Source organism: Actinia tenebrosa, unplaced genomic scaffold (assembly GCF_029948245.1).
Source record: "Actinia tenebrosa isolate PJP-AT-01 unplaced genomic scaffold, QUT_ActTen_1.0 PGA_scaffold16__25_contigs__length_10494907, whole genome shotgun sequence".
Lineage (NCBI taxonomy): Eukaryota > Metazoa > Cnidaria > Anthozoa > Actiniaria > Actiniidae > Actinia > Actinia tenebrosa.
Genome location: NW_028292576.1, coordinates 9980259 through 9995752, shown reverse-complemented (window position 1 = coordinate 9995752; position 15494 = coordinate 9980259). Strand labels below are relative to the sequence as shown.

The window sequence follows — 15494 nt, the reverse complement described above, 5'->3', positions numbered from 1 at the left end:
ATAATAAAAATTTTTAAATATTTTTCTGATTTAAGTTAAAATTTTACTCTTCTATAAGCTGTTCCAAGGTTGAGGGAATTATTGGTTGAGTTGGCATCATTGGGGACCGTGGAGCGGGGGGTGCAGTCCCCCCACTTTTTGCACCAAAAATAGGAATATAAATAAAAAACATTTCCCCCCCCCCCCTGAAATTTGATTGAGCTATATGCTTTATTTTCAGATGCCAGCCCCCCCCCCCCCCCCCCCCCCCCCATTTTTCAATATGCCCCACTGTCTTTGATCATAGTGCCTTGTGGGACCATCTTAAGGAACATATTTCAAAGATCATGTTTATTTGGTCCTCTAAAACAGTCGAATGCCAACTCAACCAAGTTTTTTCCTCAATCTTAGCTTGGAAAAGCTAATACCTACTACATGTACTAGATTAATTTGATTTGACTCAAAACAAAGTGCACCAATTAGTGTTGACAAGCAGTCAAAACAAAAGAAAAGAATTTGGACACAGTAAAATCACTGTAAACAACTACTACACTATTATAATACAACAACTTGTAGACCTATTATAACTAGTACAACAACTACTACGACGAATACTGCTACTATAACTACAAGGGTACAATTATTATCACTACCACAACTGCTAAATGACTACTTCTACTACTACAATTATTAGAGCAGTTTTCGTATGACTGAAAATCTTGCTGCACAAACATGGCCATGACATGGCAAAAAACACACCAGACCAATCATATCGCGCAAAAAACTTGTTTTGTATCCAATGGAATGCCCGTAATACAGTGTGGATGCAGTAATATCAAGGCCACACAACTGCTAGCCTCCTTTGAAGATGTCATTAGGGTCATCACGCAATGCTAATGACATCTGCAAAGGAGGCCACTCAACTGCCAGACCAAACACATCATGCAAAAAAACAATCAGCCAATTAAAATTCTAGTCACAGTCACAGTGAGGCACACATGACACTGAGCTTGTCACAGTCATGTGAGAACTACCCTATAACAACAACTACTACAGCTACAACAACTATTGGGCTCCCTGTGCTCAAATTTTTAAAATTTCTGTTGTCAAAGTTATACCTAAAATTGAACCCTGAATTATAGGAGGGCGTGAGGTCTACCTCTCCCATCCCTTCACCATTGTTTAATGACTCCCTGTAGGACAACTTCTCAACTCCTGACGAACCTCCATTAACAGTTTCGCCATTGTATTCTCTCCAACAAGTTCCCCTGTTGTCTTATCTATCTTAGCAGTCCAAAAATCTGTCTTTCCTCTCATTGGTATATGCACCAACAACCTATCTCCTGTCTCCAGCAACAAACTATTGAACGGCTCTTGTTGAAACTTTATCCTCAATGCATTTTTCATGCGAATTTGAGCGGCATTTTGATCCAAAGCGTCTTCAGCCAAGGTGATTTGATGTTTAGCAGTGCCGGATTTTGACCCTGCAGATTTTGCTACGCAACCTTTTGAGACGTTTTCAGGCCATTTTGTAGCTGCTGGTTTATCGAACTGGCCTCCTTTCGTGAACTTTTCACGATCTTTTGGGACGAATTTCATTCCTTGAAAATAATGTTCAACTGAGGGAAAGATTCCTTCAGGCATCTCGAGGTCGACTTCGTAAAAGTTGGAAAATTTATTGTAAGGGTCTCTAACTCTTGAATGAAAGATTATTGGCACGTCTAATTTGCTTTTTTTGCTCATCCTTGTTCGAGGTGAGTATCACATGTGAAGGTTCTACATTGCTATGAGGATAAAACTGGCTCTTTCTTCTTTCGATGTGGTGGTGCAATCATTTCCGCCATTTTGAATAACAAGCGTATAGATCGCTTGTTGGGGTTCCTGTGGACTAGAAAGCAGAGTAACGCAATTTTTAGTCTCATTTACTTTTCTTTTTCTCTTTTTCTCCTATTCATTTTCTCGCTAAGTTGCACTTTCTGATCTGTATAGGGAATGTGTTTAATAAAGTATGTATGGAGCTTAGTGGATTTAGCAGGAATTTTTCGCGCCAAAACGCGTGCGCTTCTCCGATACCATATCTCGATTAGACGGGTAGGAACGAAACCGAGGAGCTCTGGGTACGAGAATGGAAATAAGGGCTCCGCGCCCGGTTGTACGAAGCCTGGTAGCGCTATCCAAGGGATAAATCCTTACCCAATGGATAAGTCCATGCTGTTATCCAATAAATTTATCTACCGGATAGTGCTATCCAACTTTCGTACAATCGGGTCCCGGGTACGAGATTGCTAACACACACAACTAATTCATGTGCGACTCTCGCTACGCCACTGCACTGTCCACCTCCCCATTTCTATAAAATTCCTCGTAAGAAAGCAACTGGTGTAACGAATACTTATAACAAAGACTATTTTGCCTCTTTTTTACAACAGGTATCTTCAAGGTATGGAATACAAAGAAAAATCACTGAACCGGCAGTTATACCTGTGACTCGAAATATTAAAAAAAACAACATTGGAATGAAATATTTTTCTCGCTTCCTTATAATAACTAAGGATATATCGACGTCTGGCTGGATTTTAAGCCGCTTCTAAATCACCAATGGTTGAGCAGGTCGTCGATATCTTCTTTATGATTTCATGACAACCAATGAAGATTGGATATTTTAAAACTACGGAATAACTTGAAAATAAGGTAACCAGTCTGATAGCACATCAGTAATTTATTTATTGAATACTATTTCAAAATTTCGTCCTCAATACCTAAATATTGACACTCTTTGTGGTAAACAATTCGATTTTTTATCACCTTATCTAAACAATTTTTAGAGTAATAAACAAACACTTATTATGCGCTGTTAAAAAGCCAATGCACTATGCTAACCTTGGTGCCGGTCCTTGCTTATCTCAGACCTCAGTTTTACATGATAAATTAAATGTTTTTATTGCTCTTATTTCTCTTATTGGTGATAAACCGCTTTTTTAAAATTAAAAGCCTTTTTTAACGAACATATTTTTCATCATCGCTTGGGGTCCCTGTGGTCTAACATTTGGTCCGACTCACAGATTGCAAAGCTTATTCCAGTGATTACTTTGTTATTTTTATTTGATTGAATGTTCGCTGATACGAAGAAGAATGTTCCTGTATATCCTAATAGTTGTGGCTCAGCTGACTGGAAGAGGATCCCGATACGTTAATGGTGAGTATATACTATTGATACACTTGTCATACAGTATACCCATGTTCAGTGTTTCAGCCCATACACGTGGGTGATGTGCGCATGCACTGCTGATGCGCCACCTCTCACCACTGTGGTTAAGGGTTCGATCCCCAGAACCTCCATCACATACAAGTAGAGTCGTTCGTTGGTTCTCTCCTGTCCTTCGAGGATTTTTCTCCGGGTTCTAAGGTTTTCCTCCCACCACAAAGATCAACGCCTAAATTCCAATAGACCTCCTTGGCTCGACCGTAATGCTTTCCCATTTCAGTCCGCGTGTTATTCTCTACAGTATCATTTCTTTGTTTAACGGTTGTGCTGGGGTGCACATGAGAAGACATATGAATATGGATGCAGCTCAAACAAAGAATCTTATTCTCAAGGGAAGGACACGTGGTCTAATAATAATAATGATGATGATGATGATGATAATAATGGCAAGTGTTCTGAAATGGGATAACATTACGCTCGAGCCGAGGTCTATTCGCTTCTAGAACTGGAGACTTATTATATTTAATCACTGTTTTTTTCCCCAGCCCTCTGTACCAATGACTTCGAAGAGGGAATCAGTTCGCTCAAAGGTTGGGAAAGATCCGGCGACGCCTTTAATAATCAACCGACATATGGAGACAACCCATCAATCCGAAAACCTGGAATACATGCAAGTCATCAAGGTCGTTATTGGATCGGGACTTACGAAGACAGGCCAAAGCCAGATTCTCGTCCAGGAAAAGTGCAGAGTGATTTCCCCACAGGAAAACTTACTTCGCCTGCATTTAGAATTACTGGAACCGATATCAATTTTCTGATTGGCGGAGGATGTGACCAATCAAAAGTGAGGGCCGAATTGTTGATTAATGGTTCCGTTGTGGAATATGACACAGGGAAATGTTCAGAAACCATGCGCAGAGTTCATTGGTCTGTAGGGCGGTACAGGGGCCAAACAGCTAAGATCAGACTGGTTGATAATTCCAGCCAAGGATGGGGACATTTGAACTTCGACGATCTAAAGGGAGATATGAAATGTGAAGGTACGAAGTACTGTCTCCTTTCCGATACTAGTTATCACTGCACATGCGTATTGGGCTTATCCGACTCTGATAGATACCAGGACAGAGGGTCCAAATGGGGTGACTAGTTAACTGGCAATTGGCCAAAAAAACAACAACTAGTATTTAACTGACAAATAACCTAAAATAAGTAGTTAACTGACAATTGGGTACCCCCATTGCCATCCTCAGGAGAGGGTTATACGCAAAGAATTTTGCGGTCTTGATTCGAATTGACTGATTTGATTACTTGAATAGATACAGCAAGCGGAAGTCCAATAACAGCATCAACAGGAAGTAAAATTACTGAAACGATAAGAAGCGAAAGTCCAAAAATGATGGAAGAAAGTAACCCAACACCCATGTCTCCGACCGGAAGTCCAACCACAGCCTCAGCAGGAAGTACAACGCCTTCAGGGAAAACAAGCGGAAATCCAAAAATGATGGAAGGAAGTAACCCAACATCCATGTCTCCGACCGGAAGTCCAACCAAACCATCAGCAGGAAGTACAACGCCTTCAGGGAAAACAAGCGGAAATCCAAAAATGATGGAAGGAAGTAAACCAACATCCACGTCTCCGACCGGAAGTCAAGCCACAGCCTCAGCAGGAAGTACAACGCCTTCAGGGAAAACAAGCGGAAATCCAAAAATGATGGAAGGAAGTAACCCAACATCCACGTCTCCGACCGGAAGTCCAACCCAACCATCAGCAGGAAGTACAACACCTTCAGGGAAAACAAGCGGAAATCCAAAAATATTGGAAGGAAGTAAACCAACATCCATGTCTTCGACCGGAAGTCCAACCCAACCATCAGCAGGAAGTACAACACCTTCAGGGAAAACAAGCGGAAATCCAAAAATATTGGAAGGAAGTAAACCAACATCCATGTCTCCGACCGGAAGTCCAACCCAACCATCAGCAGGAAGTACAACACCTTCAGGGAAAACAAGCGGAAATCCAAAAATATTGGAAGGAAGTAAACCAACATCCATGTCTCCGACCGGAAGTCCAACCCAACCATCAGCAGGAAGTACAACGATTGTAGGGAAAACAAGCAGAAGTCCAACATTGATGGAAGGAAGTAGCCGAATACCCATGTCGTCATCAACCGGAAGTCCAACCAAATCATCAGCCGGAAATAACGCAGGGACAAATAAGACGTCAAGTGATTTTTCCCCAAGCAAAAGGATGACGACCACGCAAATGAACATCAAGATAAAATCTCTTGAAAATCTACTTTATCAAGGAACGCCGACCAAACAAATAAAACAGAACGATACTAACCATCCAGGTATAAATCATTGCTTTTTTTCAAGAAGGTTGAGAGAACACTTGAGGTTTAAACGAGTCCTGGAAGCATGACACATGCAACAGACAAAAATCATCACCATCATTAATATCATTATGAATTTCAGCCATGGTCATTTTTTCTTTCAGATTATGATTGTCAAGTAAAATTCACTAAGGTTGGCTGTTTTGCTGATAAGCAGTCCCCTCCTCGTCCCCTTAAGGACTTACTCTTCACCGAAAAGGATCAAAGTGATTTGCTAAACCGAAAACATGACATGAAAAGAAAAGTATGTCGGTGCGCAGAAGAAGCCAAGAGAAGAGAGTTTACAGTTTTTGGACTTCAGTTTTATGGTAACTGTTAATATCAAGTATAGTTTAATTTCACGATAGAAGTCGCATGTCTGTGAAATTTCATATTGTTTCGTGTAGGGATAACAGAAAAGCCCTTTGAAAATAGATTTGTCCGTGGTATATACTTATGGAGTTCCTGTGGCGGGGAATTTCGCGCCAAAACGCGTGCGCTGGCGCCGCTCCTTTCTGGCTAATAGACTATCACCGTGCCATTGGAGCGTCGGATTCAAATTAATTAATGGTTAATTAATTATTAATTGATAATAAATTAATAACTGATTGAGAATTACTTGCTGGTGAATAAGTGGTAATATGATGGGTAGTTCAGGATATTTAATTATGATTTATTGATTAATTGATGGTGAATTAATGATTAATTGATGGTGAATTAATGATGAATTGATGATGAATTAATGATGAATTGATGGTGAATTAATGATGAATTGATGGTGAATTAATGATGAATTGATGGTGAATTAATGATGAATTGATGGTGAATTAATGAATTGATGGTGAATTAATGATGAATTGATGGTGAATTAATGAATTGATGGTGAATTAATGATTAATTGATGTACAATAATTTGATATGTTTTGCTTTTTAGATGAGTGTTGGAGTGGAAAAGATGCAGAGAAAACTTACGATGTCCACAAAACATCGACAAATTGCTTTAACAGTGAATTTAAGCCTTGTCAAGAGTCCGACATTGAGTGCGTTGGAGGACCAGATGCTAATTATGTTTATAGAATAAGCAACAACAGTAAGTTGATGTAATAGCTCGGTTTTAGTTGGGCTTAACTATTGCAACTATTTTTCGGAAATAACTGATTTTTTTTTTTTTTTTTTTTGAAAGTCTTTGCAGTTGAGAAATGTTATGCGCTTCTACTAAACGTTTAATTTTAATTTCAATTTTAATAAGTTCTTTTGTGTCCCTACTTCGAAGATAACCAATACTGTTTTTTTCCTTTGATTCTAAGGGGTGCATCCCTCCCTGGGTTAACTTTGTGCGCAGCACCCCTCCCTGAACAAAATCCTGGATCCGCCCCTGTGAAGTATAGCGACTCGGGGTAATAAGATCATGAGCTTTGTCGACTCTTAATTTGAAGGATTTGTCTATGCCTTTGACAGACTGATACAGATAGACTCTTTTCTGTTTATTTATAGATCGTGTCATGGATTCAGTGTCGCTAAACAAGTCAACACACAATAACTACAAATTAATGGACAGTCTGACTACGCCTAGCAAAAAGCCAAAACTTCACGACTCAAGGCTTCTAAATGAATCATCGAATAAACCATTTAAAGACTTCAAGAATTTAGCATGTGAGTACATGAAGATGGGATGAGATGAGTTGGGTTAATGTGTCGCGGTGTGGCTGTGATAAGGTGTGGTGAAGTGTGATTAAAGCTGTGGTGTGGCCGGATTTGATATGGCGTGATGTGGTGTGGTGTGGCGTGATGTGGTGTGGCGTGGCGATAGTAAACGATATTCATTGTATTCGTAACTAGCTCGGTAACAATTTTCCAATTTTTTCATAAGGCAAAGAATTTCTAATTGTCCTTCTATTACCGACACGGTGGAGAGACGATTTGAAGAACCCTAACACACTGTACTATAAAAAAGCACGAGAGAACATTGAAATCCAGGTACGTAACATTATGCATTAAACAAACCGAATTGATGGTTTTCAACCATTCCCAAGAGAATTAAATAACAAGACACGGCGGCCATGTTGGAAGTTAAAATTCTCCAACATGGCCGACGTGAAAACCATCAATAGTAAAACCAGTGCTTGGCTGAGTCCATGTTAGCAGTTTGTTCAAACCATTGCTCGACTGACTAGTACTTTGTTTCAAAGATTCTCAACCTTTATGGAGAGGACGAGGACTTTAGAGGAATAACATTTGAAAAATTTGGGTAAGTCATTGCTGAGTTACTTATCGTGAGGCTAAACTAGTTGCGTGACAGTTTGCGTGACTTCCTTGAATGTCATGACTTTCATGATGTGATTGTCAATGACGTGGGGAGGGGTACCCCTACTCTCCCACCCTCTTCCTCACACCCTTCTCCCTCACAACTTAAAATGCATGTTTCCAATGTATGCATTACAAGACTATTGACAAAAAGTCGAAATATTTCACAATTCTATATTTTTCAATATCAGAATAGCAGCAGATTATAACTGAACTTTGCTGCTAAATGGTTGTTTTGGTGAATTATGTTGATGGGTTTTCTGTGGTTTTGGCGGCAAATTTCGCGCCAAAACCGCGCGCGTGCCCGCGCCCCTTCATTGTTCTGTGACTCTTCCCTTGCACCATCTTAAAAAGTACCCGTGCCTTTGCATTTAAGCGAAGCAAACTGTGAGCTTGCAATTATAGACTCCTTTTTTAACATCTTGGACAATTATTCACGTCTCAATCATTGCAAGCTCACCGTTCATCTCACTGCGATGCAAAGGCACGACTACCTTTTAAGATGGCGCAGAGAACTGTGAAAAAGGACTATTGGTCAGCGTGTGTTGTTTGTCTTTCAGGCGAACAGAAAACAGAAGTATCAGCAAGATGTATGCAGTCTTGAAGTTTGACAATACCGACCAGTACCTGACAAAACTGATTGATTATTTTGGTGCACGAAATGTCATGGCCGCAGGTATTTGTCGTCTTTTTCATCGTTACTTTATTTGAATAAGAAATTTGTTAAAAATTCGCGATAAGACACATGAGTATCGATACAACTCAAACAAAGAATATTATTCTCAAGAGAAGGACAAGTGGTCTGAAATGGGAAAACATTATGCCCAAGGTGAAGAGGTCTATTTTTAATTAATTTATTTGATCGATTTGCAGGTTGTTACACGCCACCACGATGCCCAGCCTTTTGTTCCTCGAAATGCTTTCCTTCCTGCCAACCATCTTGTTGTATAGCAACATATCAACCACAACCCTCCGTGGACTATACCAGTAATCCAACCTACCAACAAGCTTATCAAACCCAACCAATAATTACCTACAATACACAGCCCGCTGTAATGGGCCCCCTTATTTATCAAACCATTAACCCCCCTCTAGGAAACCCAGAGCCCCAAGCTACGCCACAAAATTTGATAACCTCGTTGGGTCCTTCGTGTCCCGATGGATGTCAGTTCGTATGTACGACGCTGTGCCCACAGAACTGCTGCAAATCAGTGATACAAAAATCAAAGAAAAGTCACATTAAAAAAGCATTTTAAAGCTGACTGTAGAAAACAGATACTATAAATAGAGGGTTTTCAAGGCAGTAATGTTGTAGAGCAGAAACTTTACAATGTTCTACATGACAACAGATATTATTTCCCAAAAGAAAAAAAATTGTTTTGTTTTGCCATACAACATGCCCGCCATGACATCACTCTATCTATAGTGCGGTTTTCGTATGACTGTGAAAAGTTCACGGCACGAACACGGTCGTGACACAGCAAGGGATACGCCAGACCAATCACATTGCACGAGAATTTATTCTCCATCCAATCAAATACCCGGAACACGGCATAAACACGGCGCGGACACGGTCACGCCAAGATCACGGCACTTTTAGACCAATCATATTGCGCGTGAAAAAAATCAGCCAATTAAAATTCTAGAAAGTATCACGGTCACGGCACGTCACGCTTACGGCACTGAGCTTTTCACAGTCATACCAAAAAACTGCACTACTACTCGGGATTCGGGATTCCTGCCGTTTTGTGAGGGAAGGTGAAGGTGAAGGTTGAAAATCTTCGGTCAGACCAAAAATAGTTTATTTAGCAGTCTCCCATAGTCACACAATTTGCAGCGTGAAAATACGCGGTTCAAAGTTCGTTTGTTAAATAGCTCGGCCTCAGTTGGTTCACTTTTAAATTAAAATATTAATCCTGCGGCACATGCAGTTGGTACTTCTCTTGTCTTTTCTAAAATAATATTTTCATGAGTTCATCTGCCAAAAAAAAGAAAGATTTTGGGATTTTTTATCTTTATTGAACCGATAAATTTAGGACCATACTTCCAGACATCGAGTGCTGAACCGTCGTATGGCTGCGCGAAGCATTTACGGCTACGCCAGAGATTTCGGCCCCGACACCGCTATCCGGAGATTTACAGACTGATCAGGAAGCTCGGGCGAATCCTAAGGGAGAGGTTAGTCGGCCCCTAGACCGTAGATGATTAACCCCTTGCTATGACCAGCATACTCAAAATTCTGATTGTAACGCAGTTGGCTAAAAACGCATGCTCGCTCCTTTCCATGTGGGATGCGTTCTTTATCGTCAGCCAATCGCTTTCGTAAGTCAAACCCGCGACTGCATATGACGCATGCGCAGCTCACAGTATAATATAAAGTATATAAACTTTTTGTGGAAATAGATTGCTGGTGGCCATGTTAGATGATTTCAGAACAAAAAAAAGTTTTTAAATGGGGAATTGAATTATTTCTCATGTAAAACGATTGTATTGTCCTTATCATCCAATATGGCTGTCGTCACGTGGTTGTGGCAAAACCCCACTTCCACTTCTCAGTAAAGCCGCCAAAGAAAGCTCAAATCAGTCTTCCCATATGAGGAAGGTCTGATTTCACAAGTTCGATGTTTGTTTTAGCGATGAGAGCAAGAAGTGTTAAAAGGTACTTGTTAGGGGTGAAAAACAATGAATTCCTTTCTGGCAATTTTTCCAATTCATATGTTTTTCGCTTCGCCTTCCTAGTAAATGAAATACTTTTCGTAAACCTTAATAAAAACATAGTTCCAAACATCCCTCCAGAAAGTTATTTAAATCATAAGCTGCCGATACGATTAATTAATTTTATTTGTAAATAATGTTGATCAAAGGTGTTGCTAATGAATTATTGATTAGAATAACCGAAAACTCATAACCGGCTGAGAAATTTTAAAAAACACGATAGATAAGCTAGAAAAGAATCAGTGAAGTATCTAGAGGCACTCTTTTAGATTACGCTCGACTTCCTGGTAAATATTTTTATGTGTATTCTTTTTAACTCGATATCTGCTGTAAATCGCCAACTATTAATATTAATATTAGTCGGAATGGACGTCTAGAGTCGCAGGCTACAATGTTATAAAACGGTTTTGGTACGAGTGAGCAACGACACACGTCAAATTCGTAGCTGTACTGTAGACGTACCTTCAACTAACATAGCCGTAACTACGCGCTGTGGTAAATGAATTAATTGTGAGATAATAGAAAGCCATTTCAATGTTACGGCATGTACCGTGTACAAGCTGTAAGTCAGTACTGTATGTTTCTAATTATACGATAACCATTCTTATGGGAAGCCATTTCAATGTTAGAGCATGTTGCACCGTGTACAAGCTGTAAGTCAGTACTGTATGTTTCTAACTCATACGATAACCATTCTTATGGGAAGCCATTTCAATGTTAGAGCATGTCGTACCGTGTACAAGCTGTAAGTCAGTACTGTATGTTTCTAACTCGTACGATAACCATTCTTATGGGAAGCCATTTCAATGTTAGAGCATGTTGTACCGTGTACAAGCTGTAAGTCAGTACTGTATGTTTCTAACTCATACGATAACCATTCTTATGGGAAGCCATTTCAATGTTAGAGCATGTCGCACCGAGTACAAGCTGTAAGTCAGTACTGTATGTTTCTAACTCATACGATAACCATTCTTATGGGAAACCATTTCAACGTTACGGCATGTCGTACCGTGTACAAGCTGTAAGTCAGTACAATATGTTTCTAACTCATACGATAACCATTCTTTTGGGAAGCCATTTCAGTGTTATGGCATGTCGTACCGTGTACGTGCTGTAAGTCAGTACCGTATGTTTCCCACTCATACGATAACTATTCTTATGGGAAGCCATTCCATTGTAACTGCATGACGATTATTTCATTTATATCATATATATCGAGTATTGTTAATGTTATTATTCTTCCACAGATACAATGAAGATAGGACGGTCATTGTTCTTCGTGCTTGCTGTGGTAATTTCTTGTTATTTTGGTAAGTACCTGTTCAGTTATTTTTGAAGTCATAGAGCTTTTCAGTTTTTTGGTTTTCGCGTGACCTTAGGCTGCGTTCATAATGTATGGCAAGGGGGTGGGGGGGGGGGGGGCAGGTGAAATCTTTAAATGACAAAAAAATTCTTAAGACCCCCCTTGAAGTCCCCCAAAAATAACTATCCCCCTGGGCAATCTCTCGTAGCTCCTTCTAAAAATTTTGCATCACCCCCAATTCTCTGAAAAAAATTTTCAACGCCCCCCCCCCCCCCCCCCCACCCAATTTTACTGGCAAAAAATTTTCCGATCCCCCCTAAATTTCACCTGCCCCCCCCCCCCCCCCCCTCCTCTGCCATACATTATGAAGGCAGCCTTATGTCGCCCATTTTGGAGATTGATATGTGACGTCATCACCGCCATGTTGGTGTACAGTTAACAAGAGATTTCTCTTTCGCTTCTCTTGTTATGTACACCAACATGGTTGCCATGGTTTTGTTTTTACAATAATTGTCAGTGCAACGAATGAATACCAAGAATTAGTTCATCAACTGATGGTGCATGGTTTAGCTAATGTTATGTCAATCTTATGCGTTATGTTTTATAACTTTCATCGATTTCAGATCTAGCTTGCTGTCTTCCAACAAACTCGAAAGTTGTAGGTAAGACTATATCAATTTTATATAACGCGGCCATTACACTCCCAGACTTACTTTTCGCTTCAGTCAACGGAATTTCCAGCGGTCTGAGTACTTTTTGATTTACGGAAGACAAAAACCCAGACATCTTGGGTTGATAAGTTGTTTGTATGACTGTGACAATCATATCTGGCCTTATGATTGTGAACTGGTTAATTGTTTCTTTATCGGTTGGTATCATGATTATCGTTTACACGTCTCAACAACCTCGCTGATTATAGATATTTATTAACCGAGCTTGTGGGCTCAACGTCCAACGGTACTTTTAAAAAGGGTTTACAAATAAACAACCAGGGCGCGCAAACTAGAAATAACAAAACACTAGCACGATCCTACATTGTACTCTGCCTCAGTTGATGATGGTCTTTGAGCCCGAAAGCTCGGTCATTAACGTCTAAGTAATAACTGCTTAATTAGTATCTGTTTAGTAGAAAGATTTTTGTGTTTATTTTTTATTTTTGTATATATAAACTATTTTTACTTATCGTTGTCTATGTTTCTTGGAAAGTGTGAGCTGTGGCTCCCTCAAGCTCTCTCCTTTGCACTGGATGGACTTGAGAGAGGCATAGCTTCATCTTTCATTTTTTCTTATATTATATACTTTATTTCTATATCGATATCATTATCATCATACTAGTATATATTTATAGATATAATAGATATAATTTTATCTTTAATTATCTTACTTTAAAGCGCATCGAGGCTCTCAGGATGCGCTACATAAATACTCTTTTATTTTATATATATATATAATTATATATTTTTAGCATGCAAGGGAATCAAACTCACCAAGGTTGGTTGCTACAAGGACAGCATGAAGAAACCTCGACCCTTACCACAGCTGATGTTTACCGATCGTGACGCGACTAGCCCTGTTTATAGCGGCGTCCTCATCAATTGGAGAAGGTGGAATGAGTACATGGTAGATCTTATCTGTAGATGTGCTGCAAAGTCTCTGTCGAAAGGTTATAATAAGATTGGATTGCAATATTATGGTAAGAGTATGTCTGTCTGTCTTTCGGTTTGTATCTCTGTCTGCCTGAGTTTCTGTCTGTTTGTCTGTCTGACAGTCTGTCTTTCTATTTGTCTGTCTGTCTGACAGTCTGTCATGTTCTCTGACTCTACATCAGTCTAATGTATGTCCTTCAATCAGTCTTTCCGTCTGTATGTCTGTCTGTCTGTCTGTCCGTCCGTCCGTCTGTCTATCTATCTTTCTGTGTGACTACAGTGTCTGTCTAGAGTGTTAGTACACTTACATGTTTGACTGACCACATTATTGTTTGGCTCACCAGGGGAATGCTGGTCGGGACCAAACAGTGCTACATCAAGATACGCACGTGACGGTCCATCCAAGCACTGTATTACTTTCAGTGGCGAACCATGTAAAGCAGGTCTTGATTGTATTGGCGAAGATAAAACTAATTTTGTATACGAAGTTAAGAAAGGTAAAAAATAACCGTTAGAGAAAGATGGTTAATTTATCTCTCTTTCAAAGGGTATAGACCCCTTGCAGCACGTTGGAATGCAGCTCAATCTGGGGACAAAACAATAGGTTCCAACTCTCAGGAGATTGGAATTCTCTTGTTTGTCCCCAAGATCGAGCTGCTTTGACGTCACATCCAAGGGGTCTATATGAAAGCGGGTTTGGGGATTCCTGAATCCATGACAACAGCGGTAAGAGGCAGGTCACTAGCAGCGCACACCGGACACACGATGTAATATCTATTATAATAATGATAGCATCAAGTATTTATTTTAGTTGAATAATATTTAACAGATACAACTACTGGTTCACCAACGAGGAAACCAACCACGAAAAAAACCACGACCAAACGTACAACTACACCAAAAAAACCTACTCCTTCAAAGACTCCATCACCAACTCCATCTCCAACTCCATCACCAACTCCTTCACCAACTCCATCACCAACTCGTTCACCTTCGCCTTCGCCTACTCCTTCTTCTTCTCCTTCTCCCACGCCTTCCGGGTCAGCCACAAGTACACCAAAAAGACCTAACACCCAGCCTACTTCATCAAATCCATGTCAAACATCTAGTTGTTCAAACACGGGACAACAGAGTCAGCCACAGTATCCGTGTCAATACCCTCCATGTCTGCAACAACCTGTTGTATATCCTGCAGTACCTAATGGATGTCCTCAGGCGCAATGCCCTGTTCAGTGCGCTCCACAGTGCACTCTAAGCTGTTGTAACTCCTGGAAATAGCGATTGCCGTTATTAACGTAATGGACTACTTCAACGATGTGGCGGCCATCTTGAATCGCAAGGCATCATGGGTCGCCCTGGGGGTAAAACAAAACAAAGATGTCGAAATGACAACCCACGATATTTGAGAAATTTCCTAAGTTGTGCAACTGTTCATTTATTTTAATTCATCTCTTGTCAAATTGTCTTGTTGTGAACCGTTAATGTCAACTCTACGCCATTATTGTAACAAAGCTTTGTATATTTGCTCCCAGGACGGCCGATGATGCCTTGTGATTCAAGATGGCCGCGGCATTTTCGAAGTAGTCCATAACTCATTGTAAAACGCCTTAGAACATATCCATGTGGAAAAGAGCGCTATATATATAATCATAATCAAATTCATAATTCTGTAAACACGAGAAAAATAAAAAATTAAACGCTATTTATAACTTCAGGTTTAAAGTGTTTTTTAAAGCATGAGCAGGAACGAAATAAAAATTTAAATTTAAAAAAAAAACAGGAAAAAAAGGTGGGCTTCATAGCGAGGCCAATGTATTTGTATGACAAAGGGTCGTTCCTAAACTAGAAAAATCCTATTATTTTGCTCCATGACATAGATTAATGACTCAAATGCCTTTATCGGTCCAAAAAAATCCAACAAGTTCGAAGATGACTGTATTTAGTATAATTTTAGATTTGACTATAGAGTT

General features: G+C 39.9%; 3 protein-coding genes across 6 annotated transcripts; 2 read left to right on the top strand and 1 right to left on the bottom strand.

The window, feature by feature from the left end:
- Window positions 1-315: 315 nt before the first annotated feature.
- On the bottom strand, window positions 316-13500 carry LOC116308489 (uncharacterized). Its single transcript, XM_031718919.1, has 2 exons — window positions 13366-13500; window positions 316-1867 (listed from the first exon to the last, which is right to left on the bottom strand). Exon 2 carries the CDS (start codon window positions 1720-1722, stop codon window positions 1162-1164), a length of 561 nt encoding a protein of 186 aa, XP_031574779.1. The 5' UTR covers window positions 1723-1867; window positions 13366-13500; the 3' UTR covers window positions 316-1161.
- Window positions 2504-9802, top strand: LOC116308482 (uncharacterized). Of its 2 annotated transcripts, none has more exons than XM_089031443.1 (11): window positions 2504-2670; window positions 3111-3175; window positions 3730-4224; window positions 4501-5535; window positions 5682-5885; window positions 6491-6646; window positions 7051-7209; window positions 7427-7533; window positions 7746-7804; window positions 8421-8536; window positions 8734-9802. In XM_089031443.1, the coding sequence occupies exons 2-11, from the start codon at window positions 3112-3114 to the stop codon at window positions 9114-9116; spliced, it is 2778 nt and encodes a 925-aa protein (XP_088887569.1). In that variant the 5' UTR covers window positions 2504-2670; window position 3111; the 3' UTR covers window positions 9117-9802. The 2 variants fall into 2 exon arrangements, with proteins under 2 accessions (XP_088887569.1, XP_031574769.2); XM_031718909.2 differs by having other exon boundaries at window positions 3108-3175.
- LOC116308488 (uncharacterized) lies at window positions 9872-15238 on the top strand. Of its 3 annotated transcripts, none has more exons than XM_089031448.1 (6): window positions 9872-10519; window positions 11823-11885; window positions 12502-12540; window positions 13344-13571; window positions 13869-14021; window positions 14354-15238. In XM_089031448.1, the coding sequence occupies exons 2-6, from the start codon at window positions 11828-11830 to the stop codon at window positions 14800-14802; spliced, it is 927 nt and encodes a 308-aa protein (XP_088887574.1). In that variant the 5' UTR covers window positions 9872-10519; window positions 11823-11827; the 3' UTR covers window positions 14803-15238. The 3 variants fall into 3 exon arrangements, with proteins under 3 accessions (XP_088887574.1, XP_088887573.1, XP_088887572.1); XM_089031447.1 differs by lacking the exon at window positions 9872-10519 and adding an exon at window positions 10771-10862; XM_089031446.1 differs by lacking the exon at window positions 9872-10519 and adding an exon at window positions 10941-11228.
- Window positions 15239-15494: the final 256 nt, after the last annotated feature.

Excerpts from the sequence above, each read along its gene's own strand:
- LOC116308489 (XM_031718919.1), bottom strand. The coding sequence starts at position 1,722 with ATGAGCAAAAAAAGCAAATTAGACGTGCCAATAATCTTTCATTCAAGA.
- LOC116308488 (XM_089031446.1), top strand. The coding sequence starts at position 11,198 with ATGTTAGAGCATGTTGCACCGTGTACAAGCT. Across the intron at positions 11,229-11,822 it reads TGTTGCACCGTGTACAAGCT|ATACAATGAAGATAGGACGG; the intron begins GTAAGTCAGTAC and ends ATTCTTCCACAG. Across the intron at positions 13,572-13,868 it reads GATTGGATTGCAATATTATG|GGGAATGCTGGTCGGGACCA; the intron begins GTAAGAGTATGT and ends TTGGCTCACCAG.
- LOC116308482 (XM_089031443.1), top strand. The coding sequence starts at position 3,112 with ATGTTCCTGTATATCCTAATAGTTGTGGCTCAGCTGACTGGAAGAGGA. Across the intron at positions 5,536-5,681 it reads GAACGATACTAACCATCCAG|ATTATGATTGTCAAGTAAAA; the intron begins GTATAAATCATT and ends TTTTTCTTTCAG. Across the intron at positions 7,534-7,745 it reads GAGAGAACATTGAAATCCAG|ATTCTCAACCTTTATGGAGA; the intron begins GTACGTAACATT and ends TTTGTTTCAAAG.